We start from the raw sequence: 21,022 nt of genomic DNA on the forward strand, positions 1-21,022 counted from the left end.
AAGAAGAGCCGAAGTTTTCCAGCCCACTTTTGTTCAGCAGGCAACTTGAAGAGGTTCAAGAGTTGCGATTTCATCCAGATATAACAACAGTTTGGTATGCTTTGTGAGCCGGTGGAATCATCGGTCCACATTTCTTCAAAAATAATGTCGGTGAGAATGTAACCGTCAATGCTGACCTCATCGCACCATGATAACCAACAATTTGATGCCTAATATTGAAACTCATGATCTCGACGACATTTGGTTTTAACCAGACGGCACCACTTCCCACACATCGGATCACCCTTTATTGTTTTCTATAATGAATTGGATTTTTGAAAATTTGGCAATAGTCTTAAATACTACTGGGAGGTTTCTCAAACTTAAGTAGGTTAATATTACTTTCCTTCACAATATAAAACTCTATCCTTCACAAAGAGAAACTCAAAAACACAAATGTTATTAATTTTTTTATAACTAATTAAATAAGGAAACAAACACAGGAGCATATATTTTTATTTTAAATATTTATTAAAATTTATTTACAGCAAAAACTTACAAAGTAAATACACTTTGTTGTTACAATAAATTGCCATTTCGAACTTATGTAACTTAACTCAACTTGTCTTCTTTATAAATAAAAAAAAAAAAGTATTTTATCGAAAATTCTAAGTAAAAAAGAAAGACTATTAGAGCACGAAAAGTGGTTGCATAAAAAATCGAGGTCTAAAAATAAAAGTGTAGAGTATTTGTCTAACGACTATGAACTGCAGCATTTTCGCGTATTTTTATAATTATTTCGCAAATAACTAGAAACACGCAAATAATAATATTAAATTACAAAATATTGGATGGGGTATAAAAAGTACAAAAAATAATAATAATAATAACTGTATAATGAAGAGCGCGGCACACGCTGTGGCTACGGGCAAGGTGACAGTGGGCGGATGAAGTAAATGTGACATTAAAAAATTCTGGCACTGACACCGACTTCAAGCTTTGACAATATCTTCAAAGAAGTTAGTTTTGTTGGATATGGAAAGTGAGGTAACAGCTCAAGACCCACTTTCTGTTTTTGTGGAACGACACTGGTTTAGATGTAGTTCAAATATTCTTCTGTAACTGTAAATAATGGCGCGACTGTGAAGTATGGGTGTTTGTGTGAATTGCCTCAGCTATCCTCCTTAGTTCCTGCGCGTTTTCACGAACTCAGCAATCTCGTAGTCTGGATATTCCTGCGGGGACTCGCTTAATGTGTCGGTGTCATAGTAGGCATAGTCGTAACTGGTATCCTCATCGGCATGTGGTGGACGCTTGGAGGCGCCCTTGCCTTTCTTGCCCTTTTTCCCTGGTGATTTGCTGCTTTTCGGCGCCTTGGTGACCTTGGTGGTCGAGACTGGCACACTGTATGGTGTGGTAATATAGGTGGTTGGACGTCTCGTTGTAGTTGTGGTGGATGTCGTCGTTGGCGGTGCGTTTGTGGTGCTGGTGGTATACAACTTAGTTGTCGGCTGAGTTGTGGAGTACGCGAAGTAATTATAGGTTGTGCTGGGTGTGGTTGTTGTGTAGACCGCTGACGAGCTAGTTGATCTCGTCGTGGACGGGTCAAGCTTCGGACTGTATTGTGAATTATATTGCTGTGAGTTCTTCTCGGCTTTGAAAATGTCTGCGCGCAATTTATTGATGCTGGCAGCGCCGAAATTCAAGGAATGCGCGGTTTTAAAGAGTTCATCTTCATCGCTCAAATCGGTTGGCTCCGCTTGCTCTTGTTGTTTGCGGAATGCGGTTTGTTGTTGGGTTTTCAGGTGTTTCTGCGGATTCTGGAAATCATTGTTGTAGTTAGAAGAACGTGTGGTTGATGTTGTTGTAGTTGGCGATTTTGTTGTGGACGAGCGTTGCAGATTGAAACGATTGCGTGGGAAATCCACCTCATACAACTCCGGATGGTATTGGCCGTCATCCTCATCGGGATCATAGTATGGATTAGCGGTGGTAGGTGTTAAAGTGTTAATTGCACTACTCGGTTGTTTGGTCGCCTTACTTGACGGACGTATAGTTTGTTGTGTCTGATAGACGAAAGTATCCAGTGGTTTCTGGTAAGTTGTTGGTTTGAATGTTGTCGGCGTCAACGATTGCTGTGTTTTCGGCACAAGTGTAGAGAATTTCTTGGTGGTGCTTGTCGTAGGCGCATAATAGTCCGTCTCGCGTTGTGTGGTGGCTTTGTAGTTAATGCTACCGCGACTGGCAAAACCACGTGGACGCGACTCCGGATTAACCGAGGATCTTGCCGTACTAACGACGGCAGTTGTGGGAGTACCGCGCTGTTTCGGAGAGCCACTAAACGGAGTTGGTTCTTGATTGCCCTGATTGCGTTGCGACTTTTCACCTTTTGCGCCACGCGAACGGAAGTACTGCGGTTCTTGGTACTGATTCGCTGTAGTGGGACGTTGAGATGGTTGCGTTGATTGCGTTGATTGTGCCGATTGCGTTGACAGTGTATTTGGTGCAGGCTGGAACGGTTGCGGTGGTTGTAACTTTATTTTCGAGAAATCATCGAACTCATTCGCGATGGCCAGCTTTTGTTGTGTCCGTTCTAATTTTTGCGCTTTGCGTGCCGCAGCGGTCGGCTTACTTTGACTTTGCGTCGTCTCTTTGGGCAAATACGAATTGCCGCTCGTGCTCGTACTTCTTCCTCTCGCGCTAACAGTACTCTCTCTTGTGAACTCGGTATACTTCGGTGTTGTGCTTTTAATACGATAAACACCGCTCGTCGGGTTATAGGTCGTTGGCTCGATTTTTTCTTGTGTCTGATAGTCATTTGAATTGAAACTGAAACGATTTGCAGCACTGTAACTCGGACGTGTAGTCGAAGTAGCAGATATAGTGGTAGTCGACGGAGTAGTGGACTTCGGCTGGGTATAATCGAAACCACTGACGTTGTAATAAGACTGCAGTGTGACCTTCTTTATGACTTTCGGTGCATTTGTGGCAAGTGATGTGGAAGTAGCAGTAGTAGTTGTTGTCGTCGTTGTGCTGGTTTGCTGAATACGCTTCGGGCGCGTTGGCTGAGCGCGTGTTTTGCCAGTGGTGGCGCTTTCTGTAGTCTTCTTGCTGTAGTCATTAACGTCGTTGAACTTCGCCTTCACCGGGTGATCAATAAAATCGTCCTCGCGTCCGCCGTTGCGATTCGCGAAGAAATGCGAACTATGCGAACCTTTGAAGATATCATCGTACTCTTCTGCAAAATGGTGACGTGAGAAAAAGTGTTGAAATAAAGATAAATCCAAATACAAAAACAAAAAAGAAAGTGAAACTTCAGCAGCAAATGGATCACTCATTAAATAATTCGGCATCACTTACGTTTTGAGTCGTCGAAATTGCGTTCAGTGGTCGTTGTTGTAGTTGTTGAGGAGCTGGTGGTTGTGGAAGTTGTTGGCGTATAATAATTAACAATGGGTCTACGCGCCGGTGTCGTCTCGATTCTTCGTGCTTTTGTTGGTGCATAATCATCGTTGTCATTGTTGTTGTTGTTGTTGTTGTTTTGCGTACTTGGATTTGCGTAATTATGGAAAGAGTTGCGTTGCGGTGTTGCGCCGAAGTGTTTCGAATAGTTCGGCGGTTGGTCAGGGCGTGACTTTTGATCAACACGCGTCTCTTTGGAGCGGCGTATATCGCCTATTTAACAAAAAAAAAAAAACAAAAAACAGAAAAGGAAGACACATGATAATGATATATTTATGGCAGTTGTTGCATAGTATAATTACTTTTAATTTGGAACGTTTGCATGAATTGGCGTTATAAATAGGTGCAGGGTGTTTCACGATATTTTAAATTTGAAAACGTAAAATATAAAATTATTAAATAATCTACTCTTTCTAACAAATTTTACCATATTATTTATAAAGTATATTGTAACGAAAGAGAATATATACTTTTATTGCATTGCTAAAAATTTTAAAATTTTGTGCACTTACTGCTCTCGGCACGCTGCAAATGGAACGTTGCCTCCTCTTCTTCAGCCAAAGGTGCGCGTTTACTTTCAAAACCTGAACCCAGACGATACAGATCAAAGTTGTCACTGCCATAATAGAGCACGGATGACTCGCAGTCGACGTCACCCCAATCAGCGCATATTTGCGCTTCCTGATCGAAGGCGGTGCCATTGGGACACAAGAAACGGAAGTCCTGCACCTGTGAGATTTAATTGTACAATTTTTAGAAATGGCATATAAAGTGTGTATTATATCTAAAATAAATTTTTTTGAAGATTTCATTCCAACAAAGCCTACATTCTGTCAAAAGGTGCCACAGAAAATTAGTCATAGTTTCCAGTATTCACCCAATGTTACTGTTTTGATACTTTTGTAGTAAAGACAGAGTGATCACCACGTGTAAAGGGGTGTAGTTATGCTTCTGAGTAAGCATTTATAGTTGTAGTACTATACAAAATTCCTACTCCTGCATCCTCGCCGTTTACCGTAAGGCACCTTTGTGTAATATGCGGCAGCCAACCCGTGTGGAGCCTGCGGTAACGGCTAAAAGAGAGGAAGCTTCAGCGAAGCCGCTCTGGCATCATCGATTTAAGTGTTTTTTGAAGTCTAATTGCAGCGTATGTTCACCAGAGGTGCGGCTGCGAGCGGACATCGGTCTTCAAGCAAGCGGGTCGCTATATAAATGGGAATAAGACTTTATACTCCTCGCCTAGCGATGTTGTCCGCTGGGTTTGAGACTCGATACATAGACACCACTTCCAATTAAAAGGAAACAACAGCCTCAGAGTATAAAGTCAGCGGGTCAGAGTATAAAGAAATAATTATATTTAAAGACGGAACTTTGAAGACTCTTACACTCGTTGATAGATAATGATTTAACTAGAAATAACATATTAAGAAGTTAGAAAATAAAATACTTCATACTATATACCAATTATTTATTGCTATAAATATATATAATTCATAATATTAAAATTTAAATTTTAATGCTTTTGAAACAATTTCAAAAATTATCGATACGTAATCTTTTAAAGAATGTCATTAATCCATATTTCTTTTTAAGCAAAAATGTGAATAAGTATATACTATATATATACGGATTATGCACATTCATATATATTTATATCCATAAGATAACATATATTGATTCAATTGGCACTTTTATGAGAACTCTCTGTGGACTACTTAAAAGTAAGTGCATGATTACTCATGCCCCCTAGGCCAGACACAAAATTAGTATGAAAACAGTTATCCGCGTAAAAATGTATGTATATTGCGCTTTACAGTTGTATTGCATTAGAGTGCATCATAAATTTTATAATCAGCGCGAACAGCAAAAACCGCAGCAAAATCAAATTCTGCAATACATAATTATCGTTGCAGTTGAACTCTGCCATTTGGCGAAACGGCAAGCGCTGTGGGAGCATTGCCAAATACAAGCGCACACACAGCCATACAGACAGTCGCGCAACGTGCAACATACCATAAATGTTGTGACACACATGGAAAACTAATGGCAAGAACACTCGCACACACAAACACACACATAAAACTTACACTGACATACCGTCAGCCGCTTAGAAGTCTAAGCTTGGCTACCGTTAGCTGCCGAAGCCAATAAAATTCAGAATGTTTTGCGGCAACTCAGCACTTTAAATGTGACCGACTTGAATTACCAGCTGCGCTGATTTGCTGCGAACAAGCTCCAGCACTGCCGAAGTGCACATTCAATTAATTTACAACACAATAAAGACAAAAATATCTGTTGACAATAAGAGTGGAAAAGCAAGAATCTGCAAATAAACTGTTAAGCAGAAATGTGAAACCACCAATGAAGGCAGCCAACTGCGCGAGAACGCTTGCAGGGAGTTTGCAACCCACATGCTGCTTCTTCCTGCTTATTTATGTCCCAGCATTTCGAACCGAATCGAAGATAAATATATGTGCGAGTATGAAGAAGTAAAATTTAATTTAATTGCAAAGGTCATTCGCAACATATCGCTTGTTAAGCTCGTGTGGCAAAACAGTAGGAGCGTTCAAAAATGTGACGCCACTGAAGCTGCTTTTGTATTTGCGTAAAAATCGGCATGGCACATCTTAAGTTGCTAGTAGTCACGACTGGGTTACTTGAGTGGAATATGAAATTCACGAAAAGTTTGGAACGACCATTTTTTATTTAATTTTAATACTTAAGGTGTAAGAAAAAATTTTTATCACTATTGTCTAACTAATAATATAAAAATTTGAATAGCATAGAACTTAAGGCAGTCGCTCTGGTCAACCTATCGTTGAAAAAATCGATGAAATTAGAGAAAAGATTGATAGGACCGTCAAATAAGTAGCCATGACATTGCTGAGTGGTAAAATAATGTGCGAAAAAGTCTAAGGCCCAATAGTGGTGAAGCTCAACAAATGGTCGCAAAGCCTCGAGAGGTTATGCTGAATGTTTTATGGGATTGGAATCATCCACTTTGAGCTGCTCCTGCCTGGTCGAACGATATATTCTACTTTTTATTGTCAACAACTGATGAGATTGAAGCAAACAATCGAAAAAACCGGCAAAAGTTGATCAACAGAAAGGGCTTTGTCTTCCATCAGGACAACGGTAGACCATACACATCATTGATGTCTCGGAAAAAACTGGGAAAACTTGGCGGTCAATGCAGAACTCCCTTAATGGAGTAAAGGTGGCTTCAAGAGAAGCGTGTGAAAATTACTTGCCACAGTTTTTCGCCGAGAAATCAGAAAAGTTTTACACTGATGGAATGATGAAGCGTGTCTCTAGCGGCAAAATGGCAGAAAGTGGTCGACCCAAATGGTACATATTTAGTTCATTAAAGTTCATTATAAATAGAAAATAAAATTAAGTTCACGTGTGATTAGAAATACGAAAAGACTTTTTCGACTATCCAATATACGATCAATTGTTTCTGGCAAGCTTGCAAGTTCAAGCAATAATGAAGAGAGATAATTAAGAGTGAAACCAGTTCCAATTTATATAAAGTAATTGACGGTATTTTCGCGGAATTCAATCAAGACTTCGAGCTCTTCGTTCGCAGCTTAAATATTTGACTCCTTAGATATCAAGGTTCGAGAAAGAGCAGGTAAAGGTTATAGAAGATTCTCAGTGAATGACTTTGAGGTGCCTGTATATGAGTTATTTCGTCTGTTGTTCATATCATTAATGTAACAAGTGTCTTCAAGTTGAGATTTCTTCAAAAATATATGAGCAGAATATATATATATAATTCAAATATATATGAACAGAAATCATATAGCGCTTTATTTTAAAAATTATGTGCAGAATGTATCAGTGATCCAACTATAGTGTTTCAGCTTGTCCGTGTACTTTTTATTTGCATCCTGAGAGTACCTGAGAACCATACATTAAATATTTATATTGTATGGAAACTGCTCAAACCAATCTGGCACATTAGATAGAACTGTTTGTCGGTGATAATGTGAGTTTCAAAGTGGGTTAATATCATAAGTATTTCAAGATCTGTTCTAAATATCAGTAGTGACCTTGAAAACAGCTTAAAATATACTGATTTCATTTTCAAACTATTTAGCTAAACTGTTGTAGGATACCCGTTCTGCTATAGGTGTAATCACAATCAACTTATTTTTCTGAGAACTGAAACTACTCAGAATGCCATATATACATTTTAGCTTTGACTTTTTCAGATTCAAGTTAAATTCTGAAGCTTAAGAAACACGAATTGGAATTATTAACCTCCTGTACTCGAACAAACATTACGAATAAATAGCAGCTACTTGGACACATATCTCGTTTTACTAGCAACTGGAGATGCACGACAACAGAAAATTCAGTGGCAACTGCTTCGTGAAGGGAGCAACACTATCTTGTGCTTATTGAGCATGCGCATATCCGATGCCCACATTGCGCACCGCTTGCAGCTGCCATCGGTATATCAAAGAAAACGCAAGCGTATCGCGTTCGCATATTTTGACATTTCGATTGTGATTTCGGTCTAATGGCCACTCGCGATGGCCTGCATCTAACACTTTGATTGTAGTTAGTTGCAATATTATTTCAAATTTTCCTATTTTTGTTCTTCTTGGCAGTTCGTGCGTTGCAAAGTAGCTGTTGTTAGCGTTCAAAGCTGCTATTGCCACTTGACTGGACTGGTTGTGATCTTCACACAAACACACTTACACATTAGTATTTGAATTGAAGTTGCTGGCACTTACCCCCACACCGGACACTTTGACGCAGACGTGGAACATCTGACATTGAGTCTCCGCATCTGCATAGTAGCCGCCGAGTATCTTGTCGTGGCATGTGAAGCGCGTCTGCGGCATGTTTTGCAGGCTGTACGTCGGCCATGGCTTGCGATAGTCCAGCTGCGCTTGTCCCAGAATGCAAGCCGCCGTCGCCAAGAGTATTGCTGCAATGACAAAACGACAAAAAGACACAAACAAATATTATAGTTTCTTGCTGTTATTATTGTATTTAACGTTTAATGTTAATATTTTTCGTGATTGCGTATGTAGTAGTTAGTGGGCTTTTGGGAAAATGCGCTTTGAAAGTAACTGCGCTTTGTTGCTTCAATCGACGGCTCATCGCGGCCGGATGGCCTTGGCGCAGAATTGGTTTTTGCTCAATTAAACTGGTTTAATGACTTTATATGTTTGTTGTAGTTTATGACTGTACGTATGTACATATTTAGGCCATTTAATGAAGAAAATTGTTTAGTCAAAATATGAATTAAGGCAATAGTGTTAAGAATTCGCTGTAAGTTGAGATGTAAAATTGTATACAATTAGCGTTATCCTCCTATTGTTCGGTCGTTATGTATTTCGTAAATCTTATATGTAAAGTGATGTATAATTAACTTACCAACCATTTATTTAAATAATAAACTGGTTTTATTGAAATTGCTATTGGAAATAATTTTCTGACTACTTTAGTAATTTAATTTGCGCCTTCTTCCACAAAAAAACTTATGAGGAGTCAAAAGGAAATACTTACTTTTTACTTTATTTTTTAAGAAATTAAAAATCTTTCTAAGGAAAATATTTACCGTCCAATTGATAAGTAGTATTTCTGTCTACGAAATATGTCGTTATATTGTTCTAACTACATATTTTAACAAAAAGTAATAGTAAGTAAAAGTAGTTAACACTAGTTTAGCTAATTGTAATTGGTCATTTTTGAGAAACGAAAATTAGTTGGCGAAATTTTAGTTTGAATGAAAACAAGAAAATTTCAATGCTAAATTGTATATAAAAAATGCTAAATGTATATAAAAAAAAAAAAAAAAAATAGCGACACCTTGCAGCTAAGGTAAGCGTGTGGCTTGAGGGAGCATTTTTTGTTTGTCAATCACTAACATTTGAGGGGGTAAGAGTTGAAAAAAAAAATTCCAAAATTTTTTTTGAAGCACCCTAGTATACACCCTGTCAAGAAAGTATCCTTAACGTTGATGCTAAAAATTAGTGCTATTTGTCAACCAATATGTTTACAGCAGCTGTTTAGTTCAGTCAACTTCAGTAGTGTTTTTCGAATTTTAAAATTTTAATCAACGTATTTGCTTTAAATTTTGGCCAAACACTTTGGCGGCGATACAATAAATTTAAATGATGCTTAAAAAAATTTCGTTTTATTTATAAATTTCCTATACTTTCTTGACAGGAGTAATTAGGTTAAACAATTATTTTGCACAATACAAGTTTGAAAGTAACTCATTTAGTCTAAATTACGTTATAAATATTTGAAGAAAACTGACGGGTAAGGCATTCCTTTCGGGAAACATCGAGACGATAGGTTTATTTAAAACAGAATTAAATAGCTTTCGCTGCCTCGAAGTTCTACTAACGTTATATAATTGTTAAAATTCTGTGATATATTACTAATTGATTTGATTGGACGGCAAGTTTTCTGAATATTTGTAAAGACTCCGCAATATAAGAATACACAATATCAAAGAAAACATATCATTAATATTTTGTCAAAGTATAAACTGAAAAAAAAAAACAATTTAAAACTGCAGTAATTGCTGCCGAAACAATAAAATTTCGAAATGCACTCCAAATAACACACAAAAAAATTATTCTACAAGTTTGAGATCCTATTTGAGAACACGTTAATACATTATCGCAAGCAATGAGATCCCTAGAGTACACTTTCAAAAAATAACCTTAGCGGCAGAATGTTCTAGAAAAGTATTGCTGCAAAATATCTAGTATTGGTTCCGAAAGACATGAACTGCTCTAATTATAGTTCGTTATAGAATCAGAATTTTCATTATATTATAAGAAAAAATCTTAATCTTAATCTAATTAAATTTTGGAAAAGCACCAGAAGGAGCAACCTTTATGCCGTCATGTCTGAATTTGGTAACCCCGCAAAACTAATACGGCTGTGTAAACTGACGTTGAGCAATACCAATAGCACCATCAGTTTCGGAAAGGACCTCTAAAGTTCTCTCTAGACGAACAAAGACCAAATTCTACAAGTCACTCATCATCCCAGTCGTGCTATGTGGTGCGAAGCATAGACGATAATAACTACTGATGAGTCGGCATTACGAGTTTTCGAGAGAAAGGTTCTTTGCGCATTGACAACGGCGAATACCGCAGTCGATCGAACGATGTATGCGATATACGTTGACACTGACATAGTTTAGTGAATTAAGACTCAGCGAAAAGGAAGAACGACTGGCGCGCTGTTGTAAGCTCGGCTGTAGCCACGTAAGCGGTGTCTACGACAATAAATATTAAGCAAAGAGAGAATATTAAGCAAAGGAAGAAAACTAAAATGTTAGACGTTTTGGTTAAGAAAAAAACATATGAATATGTTTCTCTATAAGGTGCTTGATAAAATTACATACGTACCAGTACGGAGCTAAGTAGGATCGCTCAATATGAGAAGCGTCTAGTTTCGGAAGCTACACTTAAGTTAGTATAATTAATGCATTATAGTTCACTAAATTCGGGTCTACAACATTAATAGGAGTTGACTAACAATGAGTACAAGTAAGTATAACTAACTAATAACTTTAAAACATTTTTACACATATGAAGAACTCCACTTAATAACATTCAGCCGAATCTAATCGCAATGACTTAATCACTGTTTATTAAGGAAAACAAAGCTTTATTATTAAGCCTAAAAAACCAAACTTTTTTACTCGTAGTTTGACGTACAACTTCAGCTTGAAAATTTTCATTGAAAAGTAAGTTTGAAAAAAAAAAACACTCGAGGAAATAACTCAGTTTTAGCAATATTAATGACCATTCTCATATTAACAACTATTGAGTTTACAAACAAAAAACAAATAGTTTTTACTTATTCATAATAGTAAAACAGCGATGATACCAAAATCATCAAAATTACTACACACCGTCAGTTGGATAATTTCCGTTTTACTCACATTTACTATGCAGCTTAATGCCAAATCACCGGCGCTATACCTTGATGGTCATTAGCCAAGTTAAGTGTCAAGAAAAAAATATAAAAAACAAACAAACAGAAATGAAAACATTTGTACATATATTGTATACGCATACATTTATTTATATGTATTGAAATGAAGTCTTGTGCCCAGCTCAATTAAGACAGCAAGGAAATGTGTAAAAGATTCACATAATTAAGAAATTGATTGGACACACACGTAATATTATTGCATAATTGATAAAAATTTGAATTTTGAATGGAAATAGTAAACGCAATAAAGCTTGGGTGCTGGGAATATTATTTGCTTGCGAATTCTTCATAACCTTGAGGTGCCGCAATTAAGTGCGCCACACAAACGCGCGTGAAGAAGAAATTAAAATAATGAATTGTTCACAAAATAAATCGGATATTTCAAATTCGCCAAATAATATAATGTACCAATAAACAATAAAATTGTTGTTTAATACATTATTTAATTGTGTACCCCAGCCCTGCCCTCTCTTGCGCAATGTGTCATATTGTTGTTGCCACATATCACGTCCATATTATATATATTATATTTTGTGCAGCCACAAGCGTGTGAATACGTTTTTTCCTTAGCTTTGTGATGCGTGTGTTTATTTAACGGATTAGCGACGCCTCACCTTCAAATTCGGTACTTATGAGCTGAGTATGCGCTCCACCTGCTTTGGTGGAGGCTTGAGTATGGGGTCGGCGTAAGTTTCAGCCACACATCTTCCCAAATCAATTAAAAGTTTTGTTTTGTTTCGGTGATTTCTTAATATTTCTCCACGTTAATGGATTTGGATATGTTCAAAGATTCGATAAAGGCAATTAAATTGACGGTCCAGTCGCATTAATCAAATACATGTGTCCACATATCTGCTCACAGCGTTCGTTGCTGAAGTGTTTTACTTCAATGATATTGAAATTATTGGTGTGCTGTAATATTATGGAAGTGTCGTGCTTGTGTAATTGGCCCTATTTTGGTATTTTGGGGAATTATTAGAGATTTGGGGTTATTGTGATTTCATAGTAGTACAGAAAAAATACGGATTTTATTACTTTTTTAAACAATAATGTTGAGAAATGCATGCAATTTATTTCAGTTTAGCCCTTTTGTAATAATGCCTATTCAATAGTGTGTAATTTTTTCTGACCAATTTGAAGTTTTTAAAGCTTTTAACAGTCCTTTCAAACATGTTTTAAATATAGGCAATTATGTCTATATGTGTGAAGATTTGTGGTTTCAGACGCATAATGAGGTCAATTATTACATTGAAATTACGTTATACAACCTGCAAGAAAAATGTTTCTACAGATCTAGAGTTAGTCAGTAATTTTATATAATATAACCGACAATAATTACTTATGAGTCCAATTTTACGCAATTCACATAGGTTGCTTTTTATATTTCGGGATTTTGGAACCTTAGTATTGAATTCTTTATCGCAAAGTTTTTTATTTTTGATGTGTTGTTACAGTAACTTAAAATATTCATCTTATCCAAAAAATAAAATAAAATCACGATCATTACCGTGCGATTTTTTATATATCTTTCGAGGTGGATTAACTCAGCAACAGTTCATCGTTGAAATTAATTTAGATCTTGATGATGAAACTCCAGCCAGAGCCAATGTTTACGGGTGGTACGGTGCATTCAATTGAGGTCGTAGATGACTCCAAGTCGTGAAGGTAGTACAAAACCAGTTGTTATTCCGTAAATTATTTATGCTGTGTGCAAACTAATATTGCAAGATCGGCATGGGACCTATTGTGAGATTGAGACAACTATAGGTATTATTGGGACTGGCAATATTACATGCACATCTTTTTTTTTCACATTAGACCGGATGCAAAATGCTTCAAAAAAAGCTCGTGTCGACTTTTCGAGAGATATGTTAAAAAATACCGGTACTTCGAAACACGCTAATGAAATCATGACTGGTGATGAATGATGTATTTACGCGTATAAGTCCGAAAGTTAGTAGCAGTCGATTTGGTGGGTGAACCGTATCCAACAAAAGTTATTTCTCTTTCTGGAAAAACTGGACATGTCGCAATCATAACACTAGAACCACTTGGAACCGTAAATTCCGAGTGATACAAGCAAATTTTTTAGCCAGTTATCTTTCAAGATTTCACGAACACCAAGCACCGAAGACGGATCACTCTACAATACGACAATCTCTCACACATCGACTGAAACAAGTCAAGTTCGTCCAATTCGACAATTGGTTCAAACGAATGCAAAAGCGATGATTAATAATTGTTTTTGTTCTTCAGTCCTGAAATATCATGCACTATATATGTATACTATAGTATATAGATTTTATATTTTTATAGTTATATGTAAGCAATATTTCGAAATTTGTATGCTTATATTGACATAAAGAATTTTTAAGCTATTTTTATGAATATTTTTAGGCTTTAAAGGCGTACAATAATATTTTCAATGCTATTTTTTTGAAGGTTATATAGAACACAAAAAATTCATCGGGAATACTTCCTGAATAATCATTTACTTACAATTTTTTGATGTACTTGGACAGCTAAACACAAGCGTTAATTGTGTGGAAAAGGTGTTTTTCGAAATCTGAATTTCGAAAACGACAGTATTTTAGTTTCATAAAGATTAATCAAAGATACTCAATATTCTTAAGGTTCGATTATATAAACCATGGAACAAACAAACAAAATCAGAAGTCATTGTTTTGTTATCTTATGTTCAACAAATTGTTGAATGGTCTTCCAACTCAGATCGATTTAAGCTCTAATAAGCCGATGAAACCAATTGTCATAAGTTGCATGGAAATTGAATAGAATGTTTGTACATTTGTTTTGTCTTAAGATAAGCTATAATAATGATTTGTAATAAATTTCAGTTTACCACGAGTTTGTAAGATCCGGAAGAAACCAATCCGACCCTATAAAGTATATATAGTATGTATATAAATGGTCTGTCTTACGGGTTGAGTCGGTTAAGCTGTTTTTCCATTCCTACGACTGTCGGATCTACGTAACCGGAGCGGAATCGGATTTTTTATCGAACCAAGGACTGTCAACTCTGCCGAATTCTGCCGCTACAATAACACAATTAAACTGTGTTGGTCTGTCGAACCGTCTATCTGTATATAGGCGTTCGAGTTCCTCAGTTTTGAAGATGTCGATTTAAAATTTTGCATACGTCCTATATTGTTGACTGCCCACATATCGAATCAATTTTCCTTATTTTACAATTTAATTCTATTCTCATTTTTATATCTCTATAATTCCGCTTTTTCGTAAAGGGAATGGAAGGATCCAGTTTGCAGTTTCGCATTTGACTCTTTTGGCAAAGTTTTTCCAAAATTAAGAAAGACAAAACAAGCAGTGTTTGAGTATTTTTTAGTTTGTTTGCGGTTTCATGTGTTTAATTTGTTATTCTTCTTCTTCTGCATACCACTATTTTAATAACCTGACGAATCTTCACGGAAATTGCATGGAACTAGCAATTATGTCTGAAGCTGCACGAGACAACGAAAATAGCCACCGAATGCAGTTAAGAAATATTATGTAATTACGAAGATGTAAACATTAACAAACTAAACAATAAACAAATAATGACGAAATATTACTTTTTAACTACGAAATCACAGTTATTGCTCAATTTGTTAGCCCTTGTTTACAACAAATAAATAAACCTAAAAATGTCGGAGAAATAAAAATATTTTATGCACGTTAATCTAATAATGATCCGYTTCATTTAAATTAAAACCATCTAAATATGATGAGACAATGATTGAGCTGTGCGCCTTTGATTGTTCGACCTTCAGTCACTGTTTTGTTATGGCAGCAGCGGCGGCTTAAAAGTACAGCGGTTGCATTCAGAATCAATTTTCTATGCGTAATTAGATTTCACAACACAAATGTGTGTGTGCGATTGTATTCRAAATACAACAAAAGCAATACACGCCGCTATTGCCCACTGTGATTGACCAAAACAAATGCTAATGAGCGAAACAATTTTTGTACGCATTTATCAACATTTTATTTTATTTCATTTCGAGTGCGATTTTAACAAATAAACTATTTTTTAATTTCAACTTCATCAGTTTTTTATTGTTTTCAGTTCCACATATTTCACGCTTCTGACGCTTTATCAAATTTTTRAACGCTAATGTCAAGCTTGTAGCGTTTGTGTATACATTCATGAGTATATGGAATTATATTTAAGTGTGGGAGATAATTATGCGAATCACGCATTGGGCAATAAAAGCGCCATTATGGTATTTTAAATGTGCTAAATTTCAACGAAGAGTACCAATGAATGAACCTTGAAATTTGAGCAAATTGTTGCCAACCCAATGGACTCATACATACATAATTCCATAAGCATTATCTTCTTTTAATGATGTAAATTGTGCTGGTCATTGCGGTGTGTCATTTTCTGGCGACAWTATTTGAAGAAATTCCCATAATTCAGTTCATGAAAGGTCTAGCAGTTTTATAATTCCGTCGCAAGTTATCAAATAGGATTTGCAATTTTCGCCTGACCTTGGTAGGAGTTTACTTTGAGTCGGTTTTCAATTGCGCTGRTTCAATGATAAAACGGCTTTTGGTGCTGTTAAAGCCTTTGTGTGATTATGACTTTCTTTCAGCGTTGCGAATTTTTCAATTAAAAAAATTTAATTAAAATTTGAAATTAATTTTTAACAACGACGGCAGGATTAAAAATTTAATCAATAAAATATATACCATTTGAATGTGGAATTTGTCGACCACTGATATTCGCGATTACAAAAAAAAAAAAAATATCATAACAGACAGGAAACAAAACTACGCACTTTCCTAARCACTTCGAGTTTTCGAAACAAAATATAGGTACTAGTACAGTCGATAGTTTGAGAATTGTACGATTTCTCAAAGTTTTTTGTTGCGGCTCCCATTAAGTATGAAATAKTGTTGATATATCTATTTCAAATACTGAAGATAAAAACTTATCCTTTGTTTTCATTTTCAGCAAAAGCCAATTACATTATGATGTTCAGAAAAATTCGATTTAATCTCAGTATAAATGTTGTAAAMGGATCAAAAATGGCTAATAAAGTTAGCAGCGGCATCTATTGGCGGAACTCGAACTACTCTTCAAGCTGCCGGAGTATCTTCCATGCAGAAGTCGTTGCGAATATATAATTCGATAGCCAAACGTCAATTAAATCAATAATCTCACATCAAATTGCCTTGGATAATATTATGCGCTACATTTCCTGCAAATATATCGTCAACTAGAAGGTCGTGATTTTGATAATTCAATTTGTAAGCCCGTTATATGCTCTTAGGGTCCAACAAACGAGCAGCTTCTTTGGATGAAAATGTTGTGAGAAAATTGAGGATCGCGATTATACAGACGAATGGACGGACTAAATGACTAAATCGACATAGTTCATCACAGTGATCGGTGCCAAATTTAATATTAGAGCTTTTTAAAGCAATTTTCGAAACCTTCGCTCGCTATTATTAAAACTCAATATATTGACAATTATAAAATTTCAAATAATTAGCAATCGAATTGGATCTGTAAAACTATCCCAATGTTAATAATCGATTATTAATTTACCTATAGTTAATGGCAGTAATGTAGAGTTACTATACTGACAAATTTTGTTAAAGGTTGTTCTACGAAGTATAATAGTTTTCTTCAATATAAATTGTTTTAATTATTTTAAGTACAAATATGTAATTTGATGCAGAGTATCGTAGTGTGAGCAGCACCTGTCATTTGAAATTCTGTGCGTGGCAACGTGCCCTAGTAAATTTAACTTTGTTTACTCTGTTGAGCCGTCTATCTGTATATAGGCGATCGCGTTCCTCAGTTTTGAAGATGTCGATTTGAAATTTTGCGTCCTATATTTTCAACTGCCCACATATCGAATCAATATGCTATAAGAAATGCACCTATGACGGATGTTATAGCAATGTTTTCCTTATTTTACAATTTAATTCTATTCTCATTTTTATATCTCTATGATACCGCTTCTTCGTAAAGGGAACGAGAGGATCCAGTTTGCAGTTTCGCAATAGGCTCTTTGGCAAAGTTTTTCCAAAATTAAGAAAGACAAGACAAGCACTTTTTGAGTATTTTTTAGTTTGTTTGCAATTTCATACCACCGTTTTAATAACCTAACGAATCTTCGCGGAAATTGCATGGGACTAGCAATTATGTCTGAAGCTGCACGAGACAACGAAAATAGCCGCCGAATGCAGTTAAGAAATATTATATAATTACGAAGATGTAAACATTAGAAAACTAAACAATAAACAAATAATGACGAAATATTACTTTTTAACTACGAAATCACAGTTAATGCTCAATTTCAGACAAATATTCTTCTTTAGACATTGTTAGCTCTTGTTTACAACAAATAAATAAACCTAAAAATGTCGGAGAAATAAAAACATTTTATGCACGTTAATCTAATAATGATCCGCTTCATTTAAATTAAAATCCCAAACAATTTAAGGGGTTACATTTGTAAGCGGTTTCAAAAAATTTAACTTTTTTATTATCTTGTTAAATTTTATAGCACCTCTAGGATATGTTCCAAAATTTTCAAGTTGATCTGAGTAATAGTTTCGGAGATGCAGCCTTGAGAGCTTGTGCGCTCGAGGCTAGCAAGGCTAAGTGCGCCGTCTTTAAGCTCGTTTTGCTCGAAACTGTGTTTTTGAAGTCGGTTGGCAAGATAACTCGAGAACTACTCAACCGATCTTCATGAAATTTTATAGCGGTCTTTGAGATACAAATCTTAAAGAACTGAACGAAGGATTTTTTTTCGGTTACAGTTATTTCAAACAAAAATCGTTGTGGAGTTTTCTCTGAAATTTTCATTCTTTTGTAAAAATGTCTGCCAAAAATCCAATTTTCAATTTTTTACCCTTCATTCAAGTTCAAAGTTAAGGTTTAGCTAGAAAATATACTTTTTCACTTTAGGCGATCCTGTAAGGAGGTATCCTGCTAGCGCGGGCGTATCTTTTTTCCAAGGAATCACTGTAAATGGTCTCGCAATGGCCGAGTTTATAATATTTATTTCCAAAAATTTCATATCTGTTTTGCTTATAGTGTATATTTGTAACAATAAAAAATTCTAATGAAATATTTTATTTTTTACCAGAGGAAGCCCATGAAACCCCATTAAGCCAAATCAACCAAACTTGATCGGAATGTCGTTTAAGCACTTCTAATGCAAGTGCAAAAATAGTTGAAATCGCATTATAACCTCGCCCACTCCCCATATTTAGGAGAAAATCTATATCTCGAGACCTGCTCCCTCAATTTGCAACAATTTCGCTACACGATATGACAAATCTAAAAAAAACACGCCTCGTTTCATATAACACAATCTGATTTGTACACTTTTCAGTAAACACGTCAAGAATCAAACAATGTATATGGATAAGACTTTGCATGAATATGAACTCTCAGCTACCGAATATGTGGACCCCAGTTGCTATCGCAAACCAAACATATAGGTCAGTCTCTGAGATATATATGGGAATTCGAAAAATACCTTTCTTGACAATACTATGCTCGGACATACTTGCCTTTCCCCCAAATGCCCTACATAAAGATTTTCGAACAACCGGTTAATCGTTTGGTTACACCCGAACTTAGCGCTTCCTTAATTAATTTTAATGCTTATTTCACAATATTAAAAGAGAACTCCAACTTACCACCGATATAAATCCAAGTTAATCTTTGAAGCCCCAACATAATGCTGCCGTTGCAATATCCACTAAAGGTTAACCAATTTCTGTTAAGTTTTAAATGACGTCCTTGTCCAAAAATGTTTGGCAGTAGTGATTTTCACAGGCGATTAAACGGTTTTTACAGGTAATTAAAACTATATAATCGATTCGTTTAACTATCGTGATAATTTCCGGTGGATTTATGTAGAAGTATTTATTATATTTCTTTGCTTGACTTCACTTGTCACTTGCGCGCACTTCAAGGATACCCGCACCTTCAATTAGATACAACAATGGCAATAACAACACAATTATGAAGACACAGTAAGGCACTGTACCAGAATTGCGAAAGAGTAAAAGACCACGAACGCGTATCAGACAACAACAATACGCTTCCGCTAGTCACCGCTGTTGCAATTTAATTCCAGTTAATGATTTTCTAATTGCAGCTGTTCCATAAAAAACAACAACAACAAGAAGTAACACCGAATACACGCGTTTAAAACGTTTTTGAGATTTTCACAAGTCCACTTTGTTTTTGTTGTAGTTGCTGTTGATTGTCATCGCTATTGCGGGAGTTTGGTTGCTTGATTTAACGGTAACCTTTTTGCTCTACGCCTGCAACGTTTGTCGGTTTTAGCTATTAGACGCAACGGCACTCAAGCGGAAAAACAAATGCAAATACGCATGCGTATACGTCCGTGCGAGCGTTTGAGGTGTCTTTAAAAGGCGGACACTGGCGCTGGCGCTCCAAAGCGTTTACAATGTGCAGCGAAACGCGAAGAAAACCGTTTTGTATATACAAAAAAAAAACAATGTTTTTACAAACAAACTATGTAAATACACGAAAGCGCTCGTTGTAATTGACAGCTTTAGTAAGTGAGTAAAATAATACAACAATAACAAGAAACACACAACAAATGCTGCGCACAAAGTTTTTACAGCGCGCACAAAGTCTCACCGGTGCCCACAGACAAGGCAAAGAAGCACACACAAAAAAAATGTTCAAACCACTCGTTGTGGTGCGCGATGCACGACCTGATCGTTTATGAATTCGAAGCGGAATGATCTGTGGCAAACGAAAGGAAAACCACTTTGGGCCCATCTCTGCGCAATCGCAACGACGCCAAGCCAAAAGAGCTTCGAAAAACATCTTCAACGCCGCCAACTGCACGCCAGCAGCAACGTCGGCAGCGACGCAGCAAAACAATTTCAGAAGCCAAAAGCGGTTTCACGGAGCAGCGCAGCGCAGAGCTGGTAGCGGCGACAACAATGTTGGCTTTGGCGCTACGCAGCTTGCTGCCACACATACACACTTCTTCTGCCGCGCTGCGCATTGTGCGCGTGTTGCTTCTTCACCACACTGAATTGCTGTTGACGGCTTATGGTTTTATTGTCTAGCCATTATTGTTGCTGGTGCTTTTGTTGTTGGCTCACGAACATTGAGTGGTCGATGGAGCTTCACTTTCAATAGCGCGCGGTGGCATATGCAAGCTGTCTATGTGTGTGTGTGTGTGTGCAAGACGCTTGTATTTTATTACAATTGCTGCCGACCATATTGCTTTACTTTGTGTAGAATGTTCTAAAAGTGAAAGGGAAGCTAAGATATACGCGCATTGTTGTAAGTGGAATCATGCATCGTGATCGCAAATGTGTAATGAGCTGATTATAAAAATTCTCAAGGAAGTGTTAAGCAGTTGACGATTACAGTTTATGCAGTTTTCAGTTGCGGATTTCAATGCAAAGCGGGAATAGCATCAATATATAAAAATATAGCTTTTTCTAAACTAAGGAAGCTTTTAAGATTTTTCTATTAAGATTACTCCTCAGCAAATCATAACACGAACTCAACTCAACTCAATCAGTTCTAAATATTATGGTATGAGTATAGTGGTTCCTTAGA

General features: G+C 36.4%; 1 protein-coding gene across 2 annotated transcripts; it reads right to left on the bottom strand.

Moving 5' to 3' along the window:
- Window positions 1–1,096: 1,096 nt before the first annotated feature.
- LOC108970498 (mucin-5AC) lies at window positions 1,097–20,165 on the bottom strand. 2 transcript variants are annotated; one of them, XM_018935933.1, is made up of 6 exons: window positions 20,081–20,158; window positions 19,105–19,394; window positions 8,187–8,383; window positions 3,954–4,170; window positions 3,340–3,654; window positions 1,097–3,217 (listed from the first exon to the last, which is right to left on the bottom strand). In XM_018935933.1, exons 2-6 carry the CDS (start codon window positions 19,142–19,144, stop codon window positions 1,164–1,166), a joined length of 2,823 nt encoding a protein of 940 aa, XP_018791478.1. In that variant the 5' UTR covers window positions 19,145–19,394; window positions 20,081–20,158; the 3' UTR covers window positions 1,097–1,163. The 2 variants fall into 2 exon arrangements, with proteins under 2 accessions (XP_018791478.1, XP_018791477.1); XM_018935932.1 differs by having other exon boundaries at window positions 19,105–20,165.
- Window positions 20,166–21,022: the final 857 nt, after the last annotated feature.

Source organism: Bactrocera latifrons, unplaced genomic scaffold (assembly GCF_001853355.1).
Source record: "Bactrocera latifrons isolate USDA-ARS-PBARC rearing strain unplaced genomic scaffold, ASM185335v1 scaffold_3, whole genome shotgun sequence".
NCBI lineage: Eukaryota > Metazoa > Arthropoda > Insecta > Diptera > Tephritidae > Bactrocera > Bactrocera latifrons.

Excerpts from the sequence above, each read along its gene's own strand:
- LOC108970498 (XM_018935932.1), bottom strand. The coding sequence starts at position 19,144 with ATGTTGGGGCTTCAAAGATTAACTTGGATTTATATCGGTG. Across the intron at positions 3,655-3,953 it reads TTTGCAGCGTGCCGAGAGCA|GCGATATACGCCGCTCCAAA; the intron begins GTAAGTGCACAA and ends TTTGTTAAATAG. Across the intron at positions 3,218-3,339 it reads CAATTTCGACGACTCAAAAC|AAGAGTACGATGATATCTTC; the intron begins GTAAGTGATGCC and ends ACCATTTTGCAG.